The 26369-nt window shown below is 51.2% G+C and overlaps 2 protein-coding genes across 3 annotated transcripts in view; one reads left to right on the forward strand and one right to left on the reverse strand.

Moving 5' to 3' along the window:
* On the forward strand, positions 1-13591 carry Selenoo (selenoprotein O). Its single transcript, XM_052160643.1, has 9 exons — positions 1-597; positions 5383-5586; positions 6664-6850; positions 8469-8599; positions 9401-9681; positions 11882-12026; positions 12514-12699; positions 12838-12994; positions 13082-13591. The coding sequence occupies exons 1-9, from the start codon at positions 41-43 to the stop codon at positions 13235-13237; spliced, it is 2004 nt and encodes a 667-aa protein (XP_052016603.1). The 5' UTR covers positions 1-40; the 3' UTR covers positions 13238-13591.
* Positions 13525-26369, reverse strand: part of Tubgcp6 (tubulin gamma complex associated protein 6) — a 22619-nt gene continuing 9774 nt past the window's right edge. Inside the window, exons 4-26 of one of the 2 annotated variants that reach the window (XM_052160636.1) lie at positions 25091-25264; positions 24006-24127; positions 23100-23175; positions 22826-22935; positions 22132-22223; positions 21500-21639; positions 20977-21126; positions 19879-19960; positions 19705-19793; positions 19514-19629; positions 18069-18207; positions 17746-17817; positions 16725-17570; positions 16091-16643; positions 15838-15896; positions 15550-15703; positions 15248-15422; positions 15022-15163; positions 14630-14824; positions 14414-14546; positions 14128-14341; positions 13843-14042; positions 13525-13761 (exon numbers count right to left, since the gene is read on the reverse strand). In XM_052160636.1, coding sequence (XP_052016596.1) covers positions 13670-13761; positions 13843-14042; positions 14128-14341; positions 14414-14546; positions 14630-14824; positions 15022-15163; positions 15248-15422; positions 15550-15703; positions 15838-15896; positions 16091-16643; positions 16725-17570; positions 17746-17817; positions 18069-18207; positions 19514-19629; positions 19705-19793; positions 19879-19960; positions 20977-21126; positions 21500-21639; positions 22132-22223; positions 22826-22935; positions 23100-23175; positions 24006-24127; positions 25091-25264 — 4125 coding nt within the window. In that variant the 3' untranslated portion in view covers positions 13525-13669. Of the gene's footprint in view, positions 13762-13842; positions 14043-14127; positions 14342-14413; positions 14547-14629; positions 14825-15021; positions 15164-15247; positions 15423-15549; positions 15704-15837; positions 15897-16090; positions 17571-17745; positions 17818-18068; positions 18208-19513; positions 19630-19704; positions 19794-19878; positions 19961-20976; positions 21127-21499; positions 21640-22131; positions 22224-22825; positions 22936-23099; positions 23176-24005; positions 24128-25090; positions 25265-26369 lie in introns of both variants that reach the window. The other variant, XM_052160635.1, reaches the window with a different exon arrangement.

A 26369-nucleotide genomic window follows, 5' to 3' on the forward strand; every position in this document is an offset into this window, starting at 1 on the left:
ACTTCCGGACGGGGGGAGCGGGCTTCCGGCGACGCCGCGAATGGCCTCTTTCAGGGCCGCGTTCGGGGCCTCGCTCGCGGCTGCCCGAACCCGGCCACGGTGTGTCGGCCTCGCGCTTCCGTCGTCGGCGCCCCGGTCCGCCTGGGCTGCAGCCATGGAGCCCACGCCGCGTTGGCTGGCCGGGCTGCGCTTTGACAACCGCGCCCTGCGTGCGCTGCCGGTAGAGACGCCGCCGCCCGGGCCGGAGGACTCCCTGTCCACCCCGCGGCCGGTGCCCGGAGCCTGCTTCAGCCGCGCACGTCCGGCCCCGCTGCGGCGGCCGCGCCTAGTGGCGCTGTCGGAGCCCGCACTGGCGTTGCTGGGGCTCGAGACCAGCGAGGAGGCCGAGGTCGAGGCCGAAGCTGCGCTCTTCTTCAGCGGCAATGCGCTGCTGCCGGGCACCGAGCCCGCCGCGCACTGCTACTGTGGACACCAGTTCGGCCAGTTCGCTGGGCAGTTGGGCGACGGCGCCGCCATGTACCTGGGCGAGGTGTGCACAGCGGCCGGCGAGCGCTGGGAGCTGCAGCTCAAAGGCGCTGGCCCCACGCCCTTCTCCAGGTGCGAAACTCCGGGAGTTCCCAGGCGACGCCCTTCTGCGCGCGTGGGTGAAAAGGGAAGGTGCTCGGTGGCGCTTTCGCCCGAGTACGTCCAGGAAAACTCCATGAAGGGGTTAGGACCTGGGTGGAGCGTCTTTGCAAAGGGTTTTATGAGGAAGGCAAAGAAACTGGCAAATCGGAGAAAATACGAAGTTAGGGGCCGAATTTACTTTCTGGCTGACACTCAGACATCTCTCTCCATTTGCCAGTTCTGTCAGGTGGAGAACACATCTCCTGTGGCTATCCGTTGTGTTTTTCGAAACACACCGCGGACTTTGGAGCCAGTTCCCCAAATGATACTGTTTGCTGAACATCTTGCCCAGAGACTAGTTTTCAGAAGGAAGGAATGTATTAGACTGGTATCCAGACCTATTATTATCTGGAACCATATTTAAGCAGAATGCTTTCTCAACTTGACTAGCCTCTAGCAGACTCTTTGTGCTCTATCTAGGAACTGTGGGCATAATCTGTTCTTAGACCCACCACCTCTGTGACCATTCTCCCAAGCCTCTTAGTTCTAATCGCGTGCATACACACGCGAACACACACACACACACACGAGTGGGTACTTATTGGATTCCAGTGGGGAGTACCACAGTGTCCAAGACAGTCCTAGATCCAAAACTATACGGGCTCAAAGGAACAACTCCTCTTCCGCCTCATTTTTTTGTACTTTGGTGTTTTGCCTGCATTGAGAACTGGATCCGATGGAACAGGAGTTACAATTGTGAGCTGCTGTGTTAAACTGCTGGGAATTGAACCAGGGTCCTATGGAAGAATAGCCAGTGCTCTTAACCACTGAGCCATCTCTCTAGCCCCAAGGAACTCTTTTTAAAAAAGAATCTATAATTACTCTTTTATATGTGACTACACCATTGCTTTCTTCAGACACACCAGAAAAGGGCATCAGATCCCAAGAAACTTTTTTTTGGGGGGGGGGGGGAGGTTTCAAGACAAGGTTTCTCTGTGTAGCCCTGGCTCTCCTGGAACTCACTGTGTAGACCAGGCTGGCCTCGAACTCAGAAATCTGCCTGCATCTGCCTCCCAAGTGCTGGGATCAAAGGTGTGTGCCACCACCACCCCACTCAAGGAACTCTTCTTAACTAAGTCCTGCCACCCAGGTTCAGACAGCTCTTAGGAGCTCTGTTCCTGTTTTTCACTACATGATTTACATCATTTAGATGCTTGTTAGATGACTAAGAAGGAGGAAATTGGGCTTTTATGGTTTGTCACTACATCTGCTTCTCATCCTTCTTCCACCAGCCACTAGCATGCCACCATCCCCCACCGAGCTGTCTTTGTTTCTCAGAATAGTGGGTTCCTCCTTAGCTTCCCACCCTGAAACCAAATTTATGGTCTCACCTGGCACCCTTCTCCTCACCTGGACCAGCCTTCTCAGAGGCTCTTGGAAAGGAGCAGATGTCATATATTCCATATATATATGTTGTGAGCAGCCTTAAACTTTGCATTTTGATAATTTATGTTCGCCAGTTACCAAAAGGAAAAAAAAAAAAAAAACTCTTGTCAGGATAAATTGATATTGAAAGGTTTTTTGGGGGGAGGGGTTATTCGATATATTCTTTTTTTATTCGATTTATTTTTCATTTACATTTCAAATTATTTCCCCTTTTCTGCCCCCCTCCCCCACTCCCTGAAAGTCCCATTAGCCCTCTTCCTTCCCCCTGTTCTCCCATCCACCCCTTCCCACTTCCCTGTTCTGGTTTTGCCCTATACTGCTACACTGAGTCTTTCCAGAACCAGGCCATTCCTCCATTCTTCTTGTACATCATTTGATGTATGGATTATATTTTGGGTATTCCAATTTTCTAGGCTAATATCCACTTATTAGTGAGTGCATAGCATGATTAATCTTTTGAGACTGGGTTACCTCACTTAGTATGATGTTCTCCAGCTCTATCCATTTGTCTAAGAATTTCATGTGGTACAGTGACAGGCAGGCGGATCAGTGGAATAGGATTGAAGATCCAGAAATGAACCCACACACCTATGGCCACTTGATCCTTGACAAAGGAGCTGAAAACATCCAGTGGAAGAAAGATAGTCTTTTCAACAAATGGTGCTGGTTCAACTGGAGGTCAGCATGCAGAAGAATGTGAATTGATCCATCCTTACCTCCTTGTACTAAGCTCAACTCCAAATGGATCAAGGACCTCCACATAAAGCCAGACACTCTGAAGCTAATAGAAAAGAAACTGGGGAAGACCCTTGAGGACATCAGTACAGGGAGAAAATTTCTGAACAGAACACCAATAGCGAATGCTCTAAGATCAAGAATAGACAAATAGGACCTCATAAAATTACAAAGTTTCTGTAAGGCAAAGGACACCATCCAAAGGACAAATCGGCAACCAACAAATTGGGAAAAGATCTTCACCAACCCTACATCAGATAGAGGGCTAATATCCAATATATACAAAGAACTCAAGAAGTTAGACCCCAGAAAGCCAAATAACCCTATTTAAAAACTGTTTTTTTTTTTTAAGATTTATTATTATAAGTACACTGTAGCTGTCTTCAGACACTCCAGAAGAGGGCGTCAGATCTCATTACAGATGGTTGTGAGCCACCAAATAATTGCTGGGAATTGAACTCAGGACCTTTGGAAGAGCAGTCAGTGCTCTTAACCACTGATCCATCTCTCTAGCCCAAAAGGCTTTCTTATATTTAAATATCTTGGTGCTAAGAATCAAATGCAGAGTTTCATGTGTCCTAGGCTACTACTGAACCACATATCCAGCCACGAAAGGTGCTTTTTTTTTGGGGGGGGTGGTTTTTTCGAGACAGGGTTTCTCTGTGTAGCCCTGGCTGTCCTGGAACTCACTCTGTAGACCAGGCTGGCCTCGAACTCAGAAATCCACCTGTCTCTGCCTCCCAGAGTGCTGGGATTACCGGCGTGCACCACCACTGCCCGGCGAAAGGTGCTTTTTTTAAAGATTTATTTATATGTATGAATACACTGTTGATGTCCACAGACACACCAGAAGAGGGCATCAGTTCTCCTTATAGATGGTAAGCCACCACCATGTGGTTGCTGGGAATTGAACTCAGGACCTCTGGAGAACAGTCGGTGCTCTTAACCACTGAGCCATCTCTCTAGCCCCAAAAGGTGCTTTTTAAAAAAATATCCTATGCATCAGTGATTTGCCTGCATATGTGTCCGTGTGAGGATGTCGGATCCTCTGGAACTGGAGTTGCAGTTGTGATCTACAGTCAGTGCTTGGGCTGGAGAGATGACTCAGCGGTTAAGAGCACTGACTGCTCTTCTGAATGTCCTGAGTTCAAATCCCAGCAACCACATGGTGGCTCACAACCATCCATAGAGAGATCTGATGCCCTCTTCTGGTGTGTCAGAAGACAGCTACAGTGTACTTAGATATAAATAAATCTTTTAAAAAAAAAAAAAAAAAAAAGAGGAAAAAAAGAACAGCCAGTGCTCTTAACTGTGGAGCCATCTTCTCCAGTCCAAATGGTGCTTTTTTTTTTTTAAAGATTTATTTATTAATATATGTAAGTACACTGTAGCTGTCTTTAGACACGCCAGACGAGGGCATCAGATCTCATTACAGATGGTTTGTGAGCCACCATGTGGTTGCTGGGATTTGAACTCAGGACCTTCGGAAGAACAGTCAGTACTCTTAACCACTGAGCCATCTCTCCAGCCCCCAAATGGTGCTTTTTATATTTGATTTATTTTTAGTTGGTGTTTCCACACCTGAGGTAAGTCAGCTAAAATGTTTTCTTGAAGTCAGGGAACCCTTTGACCCTTGTGTCAGGGTCTCTCATCTCAACCCTTTGCCAGGACTCGAGGCTGAGGTTGGAGGTGGTTGTAGGGTCAGGGCTTCTGGAGCCCTGAGAAGGCTGAGTGGCTTCTGCTCATAACTAGACCCCAACCAGGTTAGCATAGACTATGCTGTGCTTTTTTTGAGGCAGGGTCTTACTACATAGCCCTGGCTGGCCTTGAACTTGCAGACCTCTGCCTCCCAAGTGCTGGAATTAAGCACACTGCCTCCACACCAAGCTTGGTCTTAAGCTTTTGATCCTCCTGTCTTTCGTGTACTGAGATTACCCCGCCATATGTAAACAGTGTGTTTGATCAGTTTGGTTGGTTCCAGGCAGGGTCCTGCATTGGTTCTGGTACCTAAGGCATTACTCCTGCAGAGGGGCAATGGCTGAGCCTGCCCAGGTAGCCACTGTGTGGGCATCCAATAGTATAGTCTATAGTGCTAAAAACAAAGCAGGCCCAGTGCATAGGAGAGTTCAGGTACAAAAACTACCCACATGGTGGGGCTTTCTTGCCTCATCTTGTTCTCTAGGTCCCTGTGACTGGTGGCTCAGACCCTGCTGAGTGTGCCAGCCAGACACGGGTATGTGGCCATGTAGATGTGTCTCCTTAGGAGTGTGACATGTGCAGCATGTCCAGCAACTGCTGGTCACAGCACTACCCACTCTGCTGTTCCTCTGAGAAGTGGCTGACAGCTTACTAATGAGCTTGTGCCTCTGCAGCTGCTCACTGGTTTCTGTTTATTACTGTAGGTAGTGCTGGTAGATACATATGCAGTTAATGTAAATACGTAACACCTGGGAGGACAAAACTGCAGCCTTGAAGGTGGGGGAGGGGATCAAGGAGGGACAGGGGAGTCAAAAGACGGCTACATCAAAGCTCTTGGGAAACTTGGTTCTGAATAGCTTCTGCTTGACCAGCTCCTTGGCCTGTGTTTGATTTCAGACAAGCTGATGGTCGCAAAGTCCTGCGGTCAAGCATCCGTGAGTTCCTGTGCAGTGAAGCCATGTTTCACCTGGGGATCCCCACCACGAGGGCCGGGGCCTGCGTCACGTCAGACTCTACAGTGATGCGAGACGTGTTCTATGATGGTAATCCAAAATATGAAAAGTGCACGGTTGTGTTGCGTATAGCTCCCACTTTCATAAGGTAATGCTGGGGTCCATTAGGCCTGTGTACGTGCACTTGCTCATAGACCCTACAGGACCCATGCTTGTGCAGGCAAATGTCGAGCCGGCTCCTCAACAAGCCACAGCATCTGCCTTTGGTTGGGATTTAGCCCCAGATGCCTCTTAATGCAGTGGCTGACCCATTAGACTAGTCCTTCCTGCAGACTCGTCTTCACCTCAGCTGGGTGTCCAGCCCTGCAGGGGCTGTGTGAACAAGGAGGTAGCTAGCGTGATCTTAGGATTCTCCATCCCATAGTGCCAAGGCTAATCAGTCCTCAAGGACTCAGCACCTACTCACACCACACGGCCACTGTCGTCTCTGGAGTCTTCTGGTCTCAGCGAGGATGGGAAGGGGCCACAAATGGTAACTGCTGCACTGTAGAGGCCTGCTCTCTACCTTAGCTGACTTTGGAGTAGAGGCCATTCCGGGCCTTGTACAGTGTTGATAGCACCATTGCCCTCTGCCCACCAACTGCCAGCATCAACCCCATTACAATTTTTAAAAGATGTCAGTTGGGTATGGTGGCGCACACCTTTAATCCCCACACTCGGGAGGCAGAGGCAGGCGGATCTCTGAATTTGAGGCCAGCCTGGTCTACAGATTGAGTTTAAGAACAGCCAGGGTTATAGAGAAACCCTGTCTCAAACATTTCAAAACATAAAACATTTTAAAAAGGCTCCATTTATGACTAATGTCCCAATGGGACAGCCAACTGGCTGAGCCCTGACACTTGTGCATACCTTCTGGGTAGAGCCAACTCTGGCTGGCCTCACAATGTGTGGGGTACACACACTCCTGTGTGGGCTTGGGACTGGCAAAGTAGACAGTCATGGTAGCTTCTTGGCCTGATGAGGCTCCAGCATCTGGGAGCCAGAGGCTTACTGGCTGACCGTTGGCCAGACTGAGTGCTCGGTCACTGGGTCTGGCAGTGCTCTGCTGCTTCGTCCCCTTAGCGTGCTCTCCTAGTGTATGGCTGGCGACACAGCCTTGTGGCCAGGGTGGGTTTTCTTTTTCTCGAAAGGTATAATCCACTGAACCCTGGGTTCTTTCCTGCAGATTCGGCTCCTTTGAAATTTTTAAGCCTCCTGATGAGCACACAGGGCGTGCCGGCCCAAGCGTGGGACGGAATGATATCCGAGTCCAGATGCTGGACTATGTGATCAGCTCTTTCTTCCCTGAAATCCAGGCTGCCCATGCCTGCGACACTGACAACATACAGAGGAACGCTGCCTTTTTCAGAGAGGTAGGCAGAGGCTCCCCACTGGCCATGGGTTGAGTTCTTATCAAATATAGTCACTGTGACCAGGGACAAAGGATTTTATCTGGTGTTCCTGTCCTCTTCTGTTCCTTGTTTCTATATCCAAGTCCCATCATCTCCCACAGCCTCAAAAACTGAGCAGCCTGGAGGTACTTCAGGGTTTTGTTGTTTTGAGACAGTTTTACTCCGTAGCATTGGCTAGTCTGGAACTTTGATATGTAGACCAAGCTGGCTTCAGACTCAAAGATCTGCCTCTGCCTGCCTCTGTCTCCTGAGTGTTGGGATTAAAGGTGTGTGCCACCACACCCCATCCCCCCAGGGCATTTTGATGATGTGACATTAAGACAGCTGATGCTGAGTACATCTACAAGACCCAGGAGACCTAGCTAGTCTTAGAAGGAAGGACACATGGGCAGAAGCACTGGTCACTGCATGGGTGAGTGACTTCAACCCAGCATCCTCACCTGGTATCTCAGTTTGGAGGAAAAGATGTGGACTGCCCCAGCAAGGGCTAGCCATAGCCCTGTTTCTGTGTGGCTTTTTTGTTGTTTTTTGTTTTTTCGAGACAGGATTTCTTTGTATAGCCCTGGTTGTCCTGGAACTCACTTTGTAGACCAGGCTGGCCTCCAACTCAGAAATCTGCCTGCCTCTGCATCCCAGAGTGCTGGGATTACAGGTGTGTGCCACCACGGCCCGGCTCTGTGTGGCTTCTAATACACATCATTGCTCCTGGTCAGCAGAATATTCCAAGTACATGTCCATGGGGTGAAACAAGAGCCCACACCAGGTTACTCTTTTTTTCCCACCACTGGCACCAGTGCTGGGCATGTGGTGTGGCATAGCCACAGAGCAAGAGCTCTGAGGCTAAGCTTTATGGTCTCACACAGGAACAGATGGGTGAACTGGTCAGCGTACATTGTTTTTTGTTTGTTTGTTTTTGTGGTTTTTTTCGAGACAGGGTTTCTCTGTATAGCCCTGGCTGTCCTGGAACTCACTTTGTAGACCAGGCTGGCCTCAAACTCAGAAATCCGCCTGCCTCTGCCTCCCAAGTGCCTATACTACTTGTCCCTAGGAGCCCTATGCTCCTTATGAGGTAAGGCACAGAAGGCCACTGGCTTGGGCAGTGGGAGCTGTGTTTCAGGCCTGCACTTGGAGCTCCTGGTCTCCAGGCTACTCTGGAACCTTATGTTCAGGGGCTGCCTCTGCCTGGGTCACTGGATGAGCAGGTGGTAGCATTGCCCGATAGCTCCCAGAATGGAGATGGAATAGCAGCTCTTAGGAAATATCATTCTGGACTGGTCTTCCTAACAGTGTGATATTTCCCCCAATACTGTTATCAGGTCTTCTTCCTGGAACTCAAACTGTATTGCTGATAGCTGATATTTATGGTTTACCCAAACTTGGTAATGTTTAAAAGAATAGGTGGTGGAAATGGACTTAAGCTCATATAAACCAACTCACCCAAAACATATTCTGAAAACACTGAGTGGTAGAGGGTTACAGAAGCCCTGCACTCAGAACCACTTACAGAAAGTCCCTGATATCAGGAGGTGCACTGGGGTGTTCAGGGCAGATGGGCAGCAACCAGTCTGCTCTGCTCCAGGTGACAAAGCGGACGGCACGGATGGTGGCCGAGTGGCAGTGTGCTGGCTTCTGCCATGGCGTGCTCAACACTGACAACATGAGCATCGTGGGGCTCACCATCGACTATGGACCCTTTGGCTTCCTGGACAGGTAAGGCTGCCAGGGTTGTAAGTGATGGGCCTTCTGCTTGTGGCCACCTAGGAGCTGGTCCCTGTGAAGGACAGACACCAGTAGCACAGAGTCATAGATACAGGTGAGGAACAGGGAACAGTGAGGTCTGTGTGGTACTCACATCTCTCTCTTTTTTAAGATTTATATTTGTGAGTACACTGTCACTGTCTTCAGACACACCAGAAGAGGACCTCAGACCCCATTACAGGTAGATGTGAGCCAGCATATGGCTGCTGGGAATTGAACTCTACCTCTGGCAGAGCAGTCTTAGCGGCTGAGCCATCTCTCCAGCCCCTCATGTCTCCTTTGTTAATGTTTCGTTCCCAGCAATGTCTGGCCAGCCAATCCTACAGGCAGGAGTCAGGTTTGGTTTAGAATTTATTACTTAACCGAGGCTAGCCTTGAACTTGTGATACTCTTGCCCCAGGCTCCTGAGGTGATAGGTTCTTAGGAGCATGTCAACATACTTAGCCTCTCTGGAGTGTTTTGAACAAAAAAGTGACATTGTAGCAGTGAGAACAAGTCACTCCCCTGCTAGGCTCTCCAGGGATTAAAAGGGTGGGGGAATGGAGGGGAGAAGTGAGGGCTTTACCCAGCCTAAGGCAGTCTGGGACTCTAGCAGTTTCCTCCCTGGCCATGAGGCAGAACTGACTGTATCTAGGCAGAAGCAAGCCACTCTAAATCTAGGCTTGAGCCCAGGGCAAGTCTGGTATTGCCACAGGGAGGTCATCGATCTTCCCAGTAGCTGGCCTTCTCTGATAGCATTTCTCTGTATGGCAGGTATGACCCTGACCATGTATGTAATGCCTCTGACAATGCTGGGCGCTACACATACAGTAAACAGCCGCAGGTATGCAAGTGGAATCTGCAGAAACTAGCTGAAGCACTGGAGCCTGAGCTACCCCTTGCGCTGGGTGAGGCCATTCTAAAAGAGGAGTTTGACACTGAGTTCCAAAGGCACTATCTACAGAAGATGCGTAAGAAGCTGGGCCTTATTCGGGTGGAAAAGGAAGAAGATGGGACACTTGTGGCTAAACTTCTAGAAACCATGCATCTGACTGGTGAGCCACAGAACCCTGGCACTGTGGGAAAATACTTAGTGTTCCCCATCATCATTTCTAAGTGTGTAACTCTGGCACTTGAAGGCAGTCCCGATTCCCAAACTGAAATTCTGTCTTCTTTAAATATTCTCCAACAACTCCCCCAGTTGCACTGTTCTGATTTCTGTGAAATTTGGCCACTCTCGGAACCTCAGCAGAGAGACTCCATAGGATTCACCTATGACTGGCTTATCTCATTACATGAAGATCCCTAGGTCCTTGCATGTTGTAACATATGTCTGGATCTAACTCCATCTTAATGCTATCTAGCTGTATAGTAATGATCCCCTCAGGGTTTTAGCTGTTCCATGCAGTGCTGCTTTGAGCATGTGTGCATTGCTGATTTGGTGTTGAATCCCTGCTCTCGGTCCTTACAACATAGAGTTTACTAGATCGTTATTTAGCTTACCTCTGACTACTCTGGATTCAAGACTGTATTGAGTAGAAGTAGCTAAAATAAGCATCTGTGGTTTGTTCCCGGCCTTAGAACTGTAGTCCTGTCTGTCTGGACAGGGTTTAGCCTGGACTGGCCTTGAACTTTTGCTCTTCCTACACCAGCCTTTTGTTTTGTTTTTTTGTTTTTTGAGACAGGGTTTCCCTGTGTAGCCCTGGCTATCCTGGAACTCACTCTGTAGACCAGGCTGGCCTGGAACTCCGAAATCAGCCTCCCAAGTGCTGGGATAACAGGTGTGCGCCACCACCACCAGGCTACACCAGCCTCTTGAAGGCTGCAATGACATACCCAGCTTGTTTTCTGCCTGTATTGGCATGACCACCACATTCTTCTTTTTGAGTTAGGGTCTCTAGGTGGCTCTGGTTATTCTAGAACTCAGCATATAGCAGACTGGCACTGAGTTCAGAGATCTGCCTGTTGCTGGTATTAAGGGCACGCGCCACACTACCTCAGCCTCTTTAGATCCTATTTGCATGGATTGTTTTTTGTTTTTCTGTTTTTTTGTTTTTTGTTTTTTGTTTTTTTTGGTTTTTTGGATTTGGTTTTTTCGAGACAGGGTTTCTCTGTGTAGCCCTAGCTGTCCTGGAACTCACTCTGTAGACTAGGCTGGCCTTGAACTCGAAATCCACCTGCCTCTGCCTCCCAGAGTGCTAGGATTACAGGCATGCGCCGCCACCACCACCCGGCTTGCATGGATTGTTTTTATCTTTTTATTTTCAGTACACTCAGACCGAAAGCAGGCATTTACAGACAGCAGTAAGGCCAAACCTGTCAGCCAGCCTCTCCATGGCAGGATTACAGCAGGTTGTTTTCTGGAAGCTTTTTTTTTCTTTTTCTTTTTCTTTTTCTTTTTTTTTTTTTTTTTTTTTTTTTTGGTTTTTCAAGACCAGGCTGGCCTTGAAATGCAAAGATCAACCTGCCTCTGCTGCCCAAGTACTGGAATTAAAGGGGAGTGCCACCTGCTAAAAAGAATGAGGCTGGGCTATAGTGGCATATGCCTTTAATCCCAGCTCTTGGGAGGAGCAAGCAGATCTCTGTAAATTCAAGGTCATCCTGATCTATAAAGCAAGTTCCAGGACAACCAGATCTACACAAACACTCCTAAAAAACCAAAAGGGAAAACAAATCATTGTGTGCACACTACAATATACACTGTAGAGGCAGAAGGACAACCTGCAAAACACTCAGTTCTTTGATGATACGGGTCCTGGGGGTGAATCCTGGGCCAGTGCGGGGCAGCGAGCATCACTCTCCACTAAGCAAGCTCCCAGCCCTCGTTTCGCATTTACTTTTTTTTTTTTTTTTGGATTTGGTTTTTCAAGACAGGGTTTCTCTGTATAGTGCTGGCTGTCCTGGAACTCACTCTGTAGACCAGGCTGGCCTCGAACTCAGAAATCCGCCTGCCTCTGCCTCCCAGAGTGCTGGGATTACAGGTGTGCGCCACAACCGCCCAGCTCGCATTTACTTTTATATATTGCTCAAGAGTTGCAGTGAGGATGGTTGCCAGTGAGGATGGAGCTACTGTGTAACAGGCACATCTATGTGGATGTGTCCAGAGACAGCCTTGGTTTTGTGTCAATTCATTTTTCAGGTGACCTACAAGGGACTGGTAACAGATGTATAGAGCCTAAGGAAACAGGCGGAGGGGAGGGGGCGGTAAGGGAGCCAGCGCGTGCCTCCCAGGCACCTGAGCAGCTCATTTTTTAGGTGCTGACTTCACTAACACCTTCTGTGTTCTGAGCTCCTTCCCGGCTGAACTGTCAGACTCAGCAGAGTTACTAACCAGGCTGACTTCCCAATGTGCCTCTCTGGAAGAGCTAAAGCTCGCCTTCAGACCCCAGATGGATCCCCGGTAAGTACATCCTCAGAATTAGTTTTCAGAAGGGGAGCAGCAGGGAGGCGGGAGACTGCCAGTCAGAGTTCGTCCCAAGTGCACCTGGGGGCCCTGGCCGCCACACCATTCCTGGGCACAAAATGCAGAAAGGTCACATTTCTGCAACATTGAGGACAAGGACACTAACAAGAAGAAAGCAGGATAGAGGTGGACTGGAATGGAGATGCCAAGCAGACAGTACCTTCCCACGCTATCTCCTACTGGGTGCGCACACTATATCCAGCGTGCTGCATTCAGCTAAGAAGAGATATGGCAAATGGTGGCTTACAGGCTTTCAAATAACAACCCAGAGGCTGGTTATGCAAAAGTAATTTAGTGGGGAATGGAGCAGTAACCATTAAGAGGAAATGGCACTTGAGATTTATAGAAACAACCTGGGGTGGGGGGCAGCAATTTGGAAGTTGCCCCAGCACCTGAGGTACTTCCCATGCCATCCTCCCTGCAGGCAGCTCTCTATGATGTTGATGCTTGCACAGTCGAACCCACAGCTCTTTGCACTCATTGGCACTCAAGCAAATGTCACAAAGGAGCTAGAACGTGTGGAGCATCAGTCACGGCTAGAACAGCTGAGTCCCTCTGAACTACAGAGCAAGAACAGAAACCACTGGGAAACCTGGCTACAGGAATACAGGTAGGCAGCTCCCAGGGTCATCAGTACTGGTGTCTTGACATAATGGCCACCTAGAAGGTGGCTGCAGATGACCCTGAATTGGGGGCATGGGGTATATTGTTCTTTGTTGGGGAAAACCAGCTAGGAATTTGATTCCAGAGACCGTCTGGACAAGGAGAAGGAGAGTGTCGGAGACACCGCAGCCTGGCAGGCAGAACGTGTACGCGTCATGCATGCCAACAACCCCAAGTACGTCCTGAGGAATTATATTGCACAGAATGCCATTGAAGCTGCTGAAAATGGAGACTTTTCAGAGGCAAGCACACACTGTACCTGTTACCCCTTCCTCTCATGGGCACATCATTAAATATGCTGTTCACCGAGTTCTTCACCTGTTCTCTAGGTGCGGCGTGTCCTGAAGCTGCTAGAGTCTCCTTACCACAGTGAAGAGGAGGCCACAGGCCCTGAAGCAGTGGCAGGGGCTACTGAGGAGCAATCTCCCTACAGTAGCAGGCCACCACTCTGGGCAGCAGAACTCTGTGTAACATGATCCTCATAAAGGCCTCGGTGTCCTCCACAGGTCAGGAGTCTCCCGAGGCCTCCCTAGTGCTGCTGAGTTACTGAGACCACTGGGATGCCTGTCCTTAGTCTCTCCATGATGGCAGAGGTCTCCAGTCAAAACTGACCCATCTCTGTCTGATATGACCTTAGCAGTACTGCCTTGGCCTAGCATTCAGTGTGCCCCCAGCACACAGTGCTTCATGCTAGGATATCAGTCTCATGTTTGTAAATAATACAAGCAGGCCTAAGTAAGCCTTGTAACCCGTTTGTGCATCTTGCCCCAAAGGGTGGGGGCGGGGTGGGCTTCACACCTGATGAATCTCCCAGGCCTCTAAATAAAGCAGCTTCTTCAGGCCTTTCTCTGGTCACTGCCTTGGCCCTAGCCCCATCCAGGTGAGATGGGAATGCAGCGCCATGACCGTGTCTGTCGTCAGGAGTCCTGGTAGTAGTTGTTGAAATTGATGCGAAGCAGAAAGTCCTCCAGGTGGGGCTGATAGCCTCGGTTCACCAGCTTAGTCACCACTGGAGAGGCAGCCAATCCTCAGACGCCTGCCCACCCTGTGCCTGGCCACCCAGCAGCCCAGCCCAGCCCAGAGGACTTACCTTTGAAGAGGAAGTGAGAGTAGTACTTGAAGGCGCTGTAGGACTGCTGCAGGAGGGGGAAGTTGGGGTGCTCAGCCCCGCGGGGTCCGGTGGCCGGGCCCCAAGTCTGAGAGATGAGCTGGCTCCGGAACTTGAGCACCAGGCTGAAGAGGCTGTGGATGATGTTCATGACTGGCGCGGCCTTCTCTGTCAGCAAGCCCCTAGTGAATGGTAGAGCTGCTGGTGGTCTGCCCGACCTGACCAGGGCACACCCAAATCCAGTGCCCGCCTGCCTGCCTGCCTCACCTGAAAACAGCCCTGTGCAGGTACTCGGCATGGGCCCGCTGAATCTCCTCCAGGTCACCCACCACAGCCAGACGGGCTCTGAACTCACACCAGCTGACGTGCAGGATCTGGTTAGCGATGTAGCCCTGGATGACCTTCACGAAATGCTGCATCTCATGCTTAAACAGCTGCAGCTGTCGGAACTGCACTGAGCCAGCTGTGTGGCTCACTAGGGCTAGGAAAGAACCAGCGCTTAGCAGCAGCCTGAAGCCACATGTAAGTGGGATGTACCCAGGCCAGGCCTCACCTGTGCGCTTGAGGTGGAAGCAGATGTCCTTGAGTGTCCACATCATGAGCTTCAGCTGCAGCAGGAAGGAGAAGATGCCACTGTATTTGTTCAGGCAGCTCTCGGTGATGACGATGTTGAGGGGCCAGTCGACCTGTTCAGGACTCCCTGCTTAGTGCATACAGCTCTAGAATACCCCTCCCCCTCCCTCTACACCCATGGCAGGACACTGCTGACCTTGTACCTGAGCTCCAGGCAGCTCAGCACATCTGGGGCATTTGGGGCAAACACCTCAGGCAGGTACTTGAGGGCAAAAGACAGGTTGGTAGCATGTGGGGTGTCCCCGTGGAGGCTATACTGCAGTGCCTTGCTCAGGATGCTGTTAAGGACCAATGGGTTGAGCAGCTCTCCAGGGGTCTGCCCAGCCCCTAGCTAGGAAGTCAAGAGAAAAGGTTTCAAGGAGTACCAGGTTTGCGCCCTGCCCCCCCCCAGACCCTCCCTACTTGCCCAGCAACCCGAGTTCTGCCCAAGCAGCGCTGTGTCATGTGTGTGGGTGGGCCTGAGGCCCACATCCTTCCCACAACACCTTTCCTGGCCAGCCTGATGCCGGCGGCATATCTTAGAGCTACCTTCTCAAAGAGCAGGTCACTGAGGGACTGCGCGAACTCTCCATCTTCCATCAGCAGGAAATGCCGCAGTGCCTCAAAGTGCGTGTCGAGGTGCAGCTCCACGAAGAAGAAGTCCACCGCAGCTTTGTTGACCAGGCGGACACTGGCGGGGGATGGGGGGTGCTGGGGTTAGGGAGGCGGACAGCAGGAGGGCGGGCTGCTGCAGGTGGCAGGCGGAGGTACTCACTGGGCAGCCAGGGGTGCCATGAGGGAGCGCTTCATGAGCACAGGCAGCGTCAGCAGCTCACTCAGCTGCACTGCCGTCTCGTCAGTCTCATCAGTTGCTGACTGATGAGGGTCAACGGGGAAAGCAAAGGCCCGGGGGAGCATGTGGTGCACCAGGTGTGCAACCGGAGGCTCTGCTGTGGGAACAAAACAGACTTGCTGAAGCTCAGGGACCCCGCCCCGGATCACCCACGCCCTCCGCCTGCCCACTGACCAGCCCGGATCACCCATGCCCTCCACCTGCCCACTGACTGGCCCACTCACACATGGATTCATAGCTGTCCGGGTACTGCTCCAGGTGGTACAATTTTGTGAGGTCTGCCAAATAGGCTTGCTCCTTGTCCCGGCGTCCGGCCTCAGCTTCTGTGTTTGGAACCTCGTCACTAGGGCCTGGGCTGCTGGGAACAGCAGTGTCTTCCTAAAAAGAGGCTGATCTCAAAGCCCTGCATCCTTACACATGACACTGCTCTCTGCCCCACATGTCCCCTGTGCTGAAAAGGCAATGGGCGCATGGAAACCCCACGTGTCGACGGTCCATGCATATCCCCTGACCTGTGAGCTTGAAGGCTGACATGGAGAAAGGTCTTCAGCATCCCCACTCCTCCCTGGGCCTAAACAAACAGGACAGGATGGGTAGGAGGGTCATTAGTAGCCAGTGTCTGCTGAGAAGACCAAGTGAGACTGGCCCAGAGAACCCCCAGCAGCAACTCGATCCAGGCTGACAGACAAGAATTACAAAGGACAGCATGACACTGCCTTTCCTATATGCCACGGTCCCACCCTGACCAGCACTGCCCACTCTGACCTTTCTCTTCAGGGACGTCATTTCCCAGCATGCCAGACTCGGCCATAAGGGTCTTGGTCTGTAGGCTACCTTCCGCTGTACTGCCAAAGCTAGAACTCACAGTAGGCTCCGTTTCTTCAGGTAGTTGTGGTCCACATTCTAGAGCAGGGCTCTGTGCTTCCACACAAAGCACTGCCTGAGACACTGGAGCAGGGGGACACTGATGGGGCTTGAGGTCAGACTCAGCTTCTGGCAAGGGCTCCTCCACAATCAAGGGCGGCTGAGTACAGCCATGTGGCTGAAGATCCACGTCCGATACATTCTCCCCAATCCTAATACTGGCCTCTGACACATGGCCGTGAACATTCCACCGTGGCCGTGAAGGCGCCACGTCTGATACATTCTCCCCAACCTTGATGCTGGCGTCTGACACATGGCCGTGAACATTCCACCGTGGCCGAGAAGGCGCCATGTCCGATACATTCTCCCCAACCTTGATGCTGGCGTCTGACACGTGACCGTGAACATTCCACCGTGGCCTAGAAGGCGCCACGTCTGATACATTCTCCCCAACCTTGATGCTGGCGTCTGACACATGGCCGTGGATATTCCACCGTGGCCGAGAAGGAGCCACATCCGATACATTCTCCCCAACCTTGATGCTGGCCTCTGACACGTGGCCGTGGACATTCCACCGTGGCCGAGAAGGAGCCACTTTAGACATATTCTCCCCAACGCCAATGCTGGCTTCTGACACATGTCTGTGGATGTTGCACCGTGGCTGAGGAAGAGCCACATCTGACATATAGTCCCCCACCTTGATGCTGGCATCTGACACGTGTCTGGAAATGCTAGGTTGCTGAGGAGCCATTCCGGAAGCATGGCTCTCTGTAGGGACAGTAGTCTCTGACTCGTGTTCAAGGAGCTGGCCCACAGGCTGGAGGCTCCCCTCCACAGGAGTTGCATGATTGAATGGATTTGGGCAAGGCAAAGTCTCTTGCATGTCATAGATACATGAATCTAGTTTTGTGGGCATATTCTCCAATAGATGCTGTTTTTCACTGTCCACACTATTCTGCACATCCTGGAAGGGTTCTGGTGAAAGGGAGGTAACCACAGCAGGCCTCAGTATGGTATTGAAATCATACTCTGACTGGGTAGGCTGGGAGCCACCTGCTGTGAGTGCCGGCCCAGGGGTTATAGGGGATATGTCTGAGCAGATGGTCTGCAGAGCCACCTCTAAGAAGGGAGTTCCAATGTTATCCACAGGCTGTTCATCTCCAGAGCGCATTGGCAGAAAGTCTGTGATGCTGAGAGCAGTGGAGAACGGGCCAGCTCCCTCTGTCTGCCCAGCCCCAGAGTCATCAGCTCCTTCTGCAGCAGACTTGGGGACTGATGGTGTTGATGCACATGGCAGGCTTAGACAATCCCAGTGTAGCTCTGTGGATCCCACATCACAGCTCTGGTCTTCACCTGCGCGCTCAGGACCTGGAGATGTGACCTGAAACACAGTACATACTGAGTCAGTCCCTGCAGTTGTCTAACCCTGACTCCCCAAGTTGAGCTCAGCAACACTGTCGACGCCTACTAAGTGCGGAGGGATATAAGTACAACCAAGCCAAAGTATGTCATGCAGAGACCCCCAGGAAGCCCAGGGTCCTGCTAGAGCTTATTACCTGAGAGCAAGTGGCTGGGAGCACACTCAGGGGCTCCTGGGGCTGATGAGCCTCCATGTCTCGCAGCATCTCCTGAAATTCGAGCCAACAGGAAAAGAGAGAAGCTCTGTAGAGACCAGCAGGGCTGGCCCACAGCACACATGGCCTTCACACAACACTGCTCACCCGTCACATATGCCATGGCCCTGCTGCCCACTCACACTATCCAGCCAGGTCTGGCAGGAAGCATGAGTTGCAGCAAGTGCCATCTGTCCCCTTATGCAACAGGATGACGAGAGCACATGACTAGGGGCAAGAGCTGGCAGCTAACACTACAGCCACACCTGAATGTGCTTCTGGTCTTCTAGGAGAAAACGAAGTCGTGCACTTTCCAGCCGATGCCTCTGGATTCTCCACAAAGCCTTCTGCTCGCGACGAGCTGCCTCTGCAGACAACTTGCTATAATGGTCAACCAGCGCCTGCCTGAAACCATGTGCAGAGGACAAGGTTACTACATCCATTCTCTGCATTATCTCGTGGGCAGAGACTCAGGTGAAGATGGTTGACCAAGCAGGCTCTCTCCCCAGACTCCTGTCCTCCACCCTCCCCACAACAGACTGGGTTCCCAGGGGGGCCTTGCTACCCACCAGGCAGAAAGGCTCTAATGGACAGATGCCCACATGGGACTTGGTAACTGTCTGTTGGACAAACTACCAGAAGAAAAAGGTACATTATGCCCTGGGACAAGAGAATAAACAGTGGCTAAGGACCAGCCCTCTTGAACCAGGCTCCATTTCCTTGACTGGAAGTAGATATCTCCCCACTCTGCAAGTTCAAATTTAAGAGAACTGGAGACTGACAAAAAAAAAAAAAAAAAAAAAAAAAAAAAAAGAATAAAACCAAAGCAAACCCAGGAATTCCGAGCCTCCAAATACTGGGCATCTAAGCCCAATTAGCCATCTTCAATTTGGCAGGCCACAAGTCAGAAACATGGCCCTCTCTGCCTGGTTTTCCTCTTATGAGAACAAAGCATCTATTCACATGTGTGTGTGCACATTTCTAGCACATGCAAGAGGCAACTCCCTATTTGCTCTGTAAATAGTATCTAAGGCTAGAACAGCTCACCTTCTAAGGACACCATGCAAGATGCAGCCAGTGTTGTCTATAAAAGCCTTCAACTGAAGCAATGAGCCTGTTTGTAGGACAAGCTAATGATGCAAAAAGGAAACACATTCCAGAACCATGCTAGATTAATGACCCATTTTTCTGCTGCGCCAGAAACAGGTTTGAAATAAAAAGCAAAGCAAAGGTGTTTACGATCAGCAGAGCAGGTGAGCTGGCTTACACCTGGAATCCCAGCACTAGGAAGGCTGAGACAGGAGGACTGCAGACTTAAAGCCAGCTGAGCACACAGCAAGATCTGCGGATGAGGCTCGATGGTAGATGCTTACTTGCATCTACAAGGTGCAAGGTTGTCACCACAGCACCATTATAATAATAACAGAATGATGCACTAATAATAAATCACAGTAATAGACAGGACTCGCACACACTGTGTATTAGGACTGGACCCCAGAGCACAGTCGAAGAGCTCTAACCCTGGCCTAGCAGGCTAGTCTTTCTGCCTTGATTTATGTCTGATTTTTCAGATTAAAAACTAAAATAACAAGTTAGAGATGCTGCTCACTGGAGCACTTGCCTAGCAGCATTGGGGCCTTGATCCCTAGCAGCAGAGAAAAAAAGACAGGTTTAAAGTATCGCCATGGGACCTGCAGCCATAGAGCCCCACCTGGTCTTCCTCTCCAGCTCTTCCTCCAGGGCCTTTAGCCTCTTCTCCCGGTCACGGAGTTCACGGGCATAGCTGAAATCATCATCTAGCTCTTCTTGTCTGGCTGCCAGGCGTCGCTATACAACACACACAGTCTCATTTGCCAAGCCAAGGACTGCAGGAGCCAGAACCACCCAACCCAGACCACCCACCTCCTGATCCTTCACAAACTGTTCCTTCAGTCGCTGAAACTGTTCTCGCTTCCGGGTGTCCAGAGCAATCTGCTCCGACATCTGCCGGTCTTCAAGAGAAGGTGAGAGGCATGTGAGTGGTGAAGAGCTCAGCAGAGGCCCCAGCACAGAGGAAAGACCTGGACCTGCACTCACCACTCAGCTCACTCAGGACCCTGGATGCTGCTTCCCGGGCATGGACGATTAGTTCTTGTTTTGCAATTTCCATACGTAATTCCTAAAGACAATAAGCAAAACATCTTAACATGTCCCTTCCCCGAGGATAGTGTGGAAACAACTGGCTGTCCAAAGCAATATGCTTCTGGTCACTGTTAACACTTCCCAACCGCCACAGAGTGGTCACAGGTGATGATGCTTTCACTACAGGATGGGAGGACAGGGACCTCTGGCTTGGAGGTTACTCTGTACCCACAGATAAATGAAGGGCTCATAGAGCATTCCTACTCCTGAATCTGCCTTGCCTGGGTCTCTCCTACTGCCCATTAGACACCAAGCCAAGAAAACGTTCTTGAGATTGGCCCTGGCCAGTCACTAATCTCTCCTGGAGTGTACTGGAGCATTAGGGTGCTGCTACTAGGCACTTACAAGGTATTTGGGGTTTCTTGGTTTGTTTTATTTTGTTTTTCAAGATAGGGTTTCCCTGTGTAGCTCTGGCTGTCCTGGAACTCACTCTGTAGACCAGGCTGGCCTCAAACTCAGAAATCCGCCTGTCTCTGCCTCCCAAGTGCTGGGATAAAGGCGTGCACCACTACTGCCCGGTCACCCGGTATTTGTAAAAGCTACTCAAGTGGAGCCTTACCTAGAATTTCCAAATGGAGCCACCCATGTTGGTAAAACCTGGAGTGCTACCCACTCCAGGCTAAAACAATGCTACCCACCTTTAAAAAACAAAAAAAGACATCTGTCATCAGATTTGTTCCGATTTCCCTTAACACACAGCCAAGCAATTTGGGTGTCCTAGACATACTACCAGGACAGAAAAACCTTTCTGCCTGACATGGCCACACCCAGTCCACTCTGCCTGACATGACCACATCCAGTCCACTCTGCCTGACATGGCCACTTCAGTACTTCTTGCTCCTCAGTTGGCCTGACTGCCCACTGGGCACCAGGCCAGGAAAAGCTGTCCACACTAGCACTGGCCCTTCCCTGGGGTAAGGGAGCTCCATCAGTCCAGAACCCCCAGAAGCGAAGGAAAGTACAGAGAAAGCCCAAAGCCCTACATCCAAGTACCTTTTCCTCCTTGCTGATAGAGCTATGACGTGCAACTCTCTCCATTCGCCCAACATAGACAGCACAGTCCTTCTCAATCTCCTTCAGTTCCTCAAGAGAGAAAATCACTGAGATCCGAGGGACAGGGACGTCAGACCAACAAAGGTAATGCTGCCGAAAAGGAAGGGCTTCAGTGAGTACCGAGCCAAGGCTAGAAACAAGGACCAGGCACTGTCTTGCTACTGGGTCTTCAGTGATGTATGCAAGGCAGCTATTTTTTTCCTTGAAAATTATATTCCTAAATCTGGGGGTAGCTGAAACCCTTAATGACTCCACAGAGCAAGAACCCCAAAAATGGAGATACCATGTATGGAGCCACTTATAGCAGAGGTGAGATCAGAAACTGAGAAGCACCATGTGATCGATCTCATCTCTCATGCAGAAGACTCTGGGAGCAGACACACTAGCACCTACCATTCAGACCCAGCCTCCCATCGTACACAAGCCCCTCCCCTAGCCCCCACAGCCAGCAGGACCCTCTCACCCGGGGACAGCAGAGCTTCAGTAGGTTGATGGTCTTCCCACAGACATACACATCATGAGCAATGTGTTTCAAGAACACAGGAACACAGTCCTCCACCTCTTTGGAAATGAGCACATAGCCATGGGTCCAGAAAAACTTGTCTGGACAGAACATGAACAGAAAATGATGAGCTCTGCAGTTCTAACGGCCCTGACCCCAGGCAGAGGGCACTGATACGGTATTTCTCTGACAATGAAATGAGCCAATTCAAGCCAGATTAGAGTATATTAGAGTTTGCTGGAAAGCTGCTCTTGGGTGGACGAGTTCACTGCCCCAAGGAAGAAGGCCAGAGAAGTCACCATGGGGAGGGAATGAGGGACAGGGGGAATAAAGAGAAAGAAAGAGCCCATGCAGTGAGAGAGAAAGGGTTGGGGAGACCAGAATGTCTGGACTGTAGAAGAACCTCTGGGGGAAGGACAGCCCAGCCCCGGGGTTGGAAAGTTCAGGGCTGGGGGCAGGGCATGCTCAGGACTAGGGGATCCTGGGAGAACCTGGAGTCCAGGTCTGCTTTGATATGTAGAATATACACCTCAGTCCCTTGTCCTGGGGTCTAAAACCTGACAGGCACAGCCCAGAGGTCAGTGGGTACTTACCTCTGAAGCTGAGGTACTCATGGTTAACTTGGATCATGAACTCCCCATAAACATCTCTAAAGACTCCACTGTACACCCAATCGTGGATGAACCTGGGGTGTAAGGGAAAGAGGAGAGCTGGGCAAGGGTGGAGTGCTGTGAGGTGAGCAGCCGAGACACTGCAGCTACGGCGGGGCTGTGGTCTCCTACCTCCTGGGTCCCTGTACCCAGCTACGGGTGTGTGTGGTCTCCTACCTACTGGGTCCCTGTACCCAGCTATGGGTGTGTGTGGTCTCCTACCTACTGGGTCCCTGTACCCAGCTATGGGTGTGTGTGGTCTCCTACCTACTGGGTCCCTGTACCCAGCTATGGGTGTGTGTGGTCTCCTACCTACTGGGTCCCTGTACCCAGCTATGGGTGTGTGTGGTCTCCTACCTACTGGGTCCCTGTACCCAGCTACGGGTGTGTGTGGTCTCCTACCTCCTGGGTCCCTGTACCCAGCTATGGGTGTGTGTGGTCTCCTACCTACTGGGTCCCTGTACCCAGCTACGGGTGTGTGGTCTCCTACCTACTGGGTCCCTGTACCCAGCATGCTTCCCCAGCACACTCAGTGCATCATGGATAACAGGAAACAGATACACATCTGGTGTGAGTGCAGCCTTCCTCCATCCTCTAGGGAGAGCAGGGGTGGCCAGTCCAGGCCTCTTCCACCTACCGTGTGTAGGGCTCACAGCTGGTCTTCAGCAGGGACAGCAGCACGGGGTAGTGCTCATTACTGCAGTTATCCAGCGCCTCCTGATAGAGGTAGGACAGCAGCTTCACTCCCTACAAACAGTGAGGAGAGCAGGATGGGGGCGCAGCCACTCTAACACTTGGCGCAGGCCTGTCTAGGCATTATGGCTAGCAGACCACACCGCCAGACTTGACAAGAATGCAAAAGCCAAGGGAGGCCTGCAAGCTCACACTGGAGGAAAGGAGGAAGGACTCACAGTGGGGAACACAGCCCTGGGTTCTCCACTGGTCGCCAGGGATACAGTGCCAACACCACAAAGCTCAGCCAAGTACCTGGACACAGAAACCGGATCAGATCAAGTGACAGGAGCTCAGGGTCCCAAGGACCAGATCAGACTGAGCAAGCTAAATGTTCATTTTCCCCTAAGTGACTGGTCTACAGTCTTTGAAAACTACTTGTACCGCAAAACACCAGATCTTAGACCCTGATGAACCCCTACCCAGCACTGTTTTCTGTGCTGCCCTCCCAGATGATACTAAGGCACCCACACTCAATGGGCGAGCCACCTCCACACCTCCCACCCCCCACCCCCCCCATCCCCCACCCCCCACCCCCCCACCCCCACCTCCCACTCCCCACCTCATCCTTGACTTGACTCCTTAGCCCTGCATTTATGGTACCATCTGAAACCTCTGCCTTGTTTCCCTCCTGTCTGACTACAGTGAACACCAATTCCCCTCAGTCATCTTTACCCTCTCTACCCCACTGCGGTCTGTGTCCCACATGACCCCCATTCCTTGCTGCCTGGTATGTCTCCTCCCGTATTATCTGCCACTCCCAGCTCCCTTCAGCGGACAGCACCTGCCAAGACACCACAGCTGTTTACTACAGAGCTCACGGGTGTCCGAGGCTGGCCAGTGCCTTCCCTCCCCTGAAGCAGTATTTAGGCAGAAAGCCCTGGGCCCAGCAAGGCCACTGTGGCAAGCAGGCAGAAGACAAACTCATTACATGGCACACAGTGAGCAGCTGTGCAAGAACTATTCACACAACCAAGAATGACTCTTCTGGGTCCTCCCTGACAGAGCAGGGCTGGCTCTTCACTGCCCTGAAAGCCCCACATCTGCTCCTGAGGCCCAAGCAAGGCCACTGTGCTAAGAGTCACCTGAGTTGCCGGCCCAGTTTCTTGAAGAGAAAGCCAATGGTGAGGAGACTCAGGGTAGGTGGGGTGGAGAGAACACAGGCGCGGTAATACTGCAAGTACCGCCTAAGGCCGCTGGTGAAGGCCTGTGGGAAAGGAGGAGAGGACAGCTGGGACTGGAGGCAGTCAGGCAGTTGAACTCAGGGCTTGGAAGGACACACCCAAGCTGGAAAACAGAGCTGTGCTTCCATACAGTAGCCTGGTGGCCCCATTTTCCAAGCAGTGGGAATTTATGGCCTAAGCCCTACTGAGAGGAAGATGCTTTACTGGGCAACATAGATTAGGGATCTGCCACAGATAGAGCTTTGCCTCCTTGCATTACACAAGACAGAGTCACCCGTAACAAATCCTGTCCATCCACTCTGGCCTCCCTGCCAGGAAAACAGGAACCACAGCCTCACCTCCCTTGGATTCCCCAGCCCCATTCTATACCACCTGCAGCCTCCGGACCTCTTAGGATTCCACTCCCTGTTCTGCCTGGAGCGTCCCCATGCAGCTCCTGAAACCTGACGTGGGGTAGTCCCTCCATTCTTTGGCTACTGACTGACTTACCACACAGTAGAGCTTCAAGGGGCCAGCTTCTCCTAAGTCGCACCCTGCACCCACCCTCCCTGATACCTGCTCATGTATTCGGCACAACACTCTGCTAATCTGCATACCTGTCCTCACCTGACCAGGCTGCCCAGATCCTCTAAGAGTCTACCAGCACACAAGCCAACTGCCAATCTTTCAATAAACAGAAAATCCTGGGTACCTCAAGAATCAACTTTTTAAAACAGGAGCTCCATCTTGTTACACACCATACGAGACACAAGGCTTATACAGAGCAGGTGGCTTGTGTCTGGCTTACCCACTTCATAGCACTTGGTCCTTGCCTTCAAATTCCCCAACTGTCACACCTGCCTCCCTCTGTGCCTTTGCCCAAACACAACTGACAATCTGTCAGTAAGACAATCTCAAGTCACCCAGCTCCAGCAGAGGTTTGGACTCGGGGTTCTGAACCCGTAACTGATTCTGTTGTGAAGGTCCATGGTCCTGCACAGGCATACCTGGAACACAAGGCCCCTGCTGCACAAGGAGCCTCCAACAGGCTGCAGAGAGAAGTGGCTCAGGCGTGTGTAACAGGTCCCGTACTCCGCCACCTCGGAGAGGATGCTGCTGATGCTTTCAGGAGATGCACCTGACACGTGCACGCCCGGCTCCACTACAAAGGCTTGAGTCGGCTACAGGGCAGAGGGAAGGGGTTAGAGGCCACGCACCAAGACCCTTCTGTGGTGCCTGACATTTCTTTCCACCGTGTTACCACCTGCCACACAAAACTCCCAAATTCCCCCCAAGCTCAAGACACACAAACAGGAAGTTCTAAAACCAAAACACAAGCAAAGGGCTGGAGGGATGGCTCAGCAGTAAGAGAAGCTCTATGTATTATATCCTGAGCTTGTTCCCAGTACTAACATCTGCTGTCCTAGAGAAACCCTGTCTCAAACACACACACACACACACATGAACGAGAGAGAGAGAGAGAGAGAGAGAGAGAGAGAGAGAGAGAGAGAGAGAGAGAGAGAGAGAGAGCTAACTGTTCCAGAAGACCTGAGTTCAGTTCCAAGCACCAACATCCTGTGGCTAACAACTAGCAGCAACTTTAGTTCTAGAGGACCCTATACTCTCTTCTGGTCTCCAGACACTGTTCACGCGCACAAACCTACACCCAGATACTGACACATACACATAATTGTTAACACATAGACAGCTTTCTTGGAAGGTGTCTGCTAAACCTCAGCTACTGGCTCTACAGATCATGTCCAAAAAACCTCTCAAAGTCTTGCCATGGCAGACAGTATGGTTAAAGCTATGGAAGTATCCTCACAGGTCTTGTTACAAACAGAACAGATGAAGTACAAGGAAAACAGCATTCAGAACAAAAGTATTAACAGTAAATGATGGCCAGGCGGTGGTGGCACACCTGTAATCCCAGCACTCTGGGAGGCAGAGGCAGGCAGATTTCTGAGTTCAAGGCCAGCCTGGTCTACAGAGTGAGTTCCAGGACAGCCAGGGCTATACAGAGAAACCCTGTCTGGGGTGGGGGTGGGGGGATTTTAGCCAGGCAATGGTGGCGCATGCCTTTAATCCCAGCACTTCGGAGGCAGAGGCAGGCGGATTTCTTAGTTTGAGGCCAGCCTGGTCTACAGAGTGAGTTCCAGGACAGCCAGGGCTATACAGAGAAACCCTGTCTCCAAAACCAAAACCAAACAAACAAACAAACAAAAAAAAAAAAACCAGTAAATGGCTATACTGTAAAAGAAAATCAGCATCCACACTGCCTACCTT

Source organism: Apodemus sylvaticus, chromosome 17 (assembly GCF_947179515.1).
Source record: "Apodemus sylvaticus chromosome 17, mApoSyl1.1, whole genome shotgun sequence".
In the NCBI taxonomy this organism is placed as follows: domain Eukaryota; kingdom Metazoa; phylum Chordata; class Mammalia; order Rodentia; family Muridae; genus Apodemus; species Apodemus sylvaticus.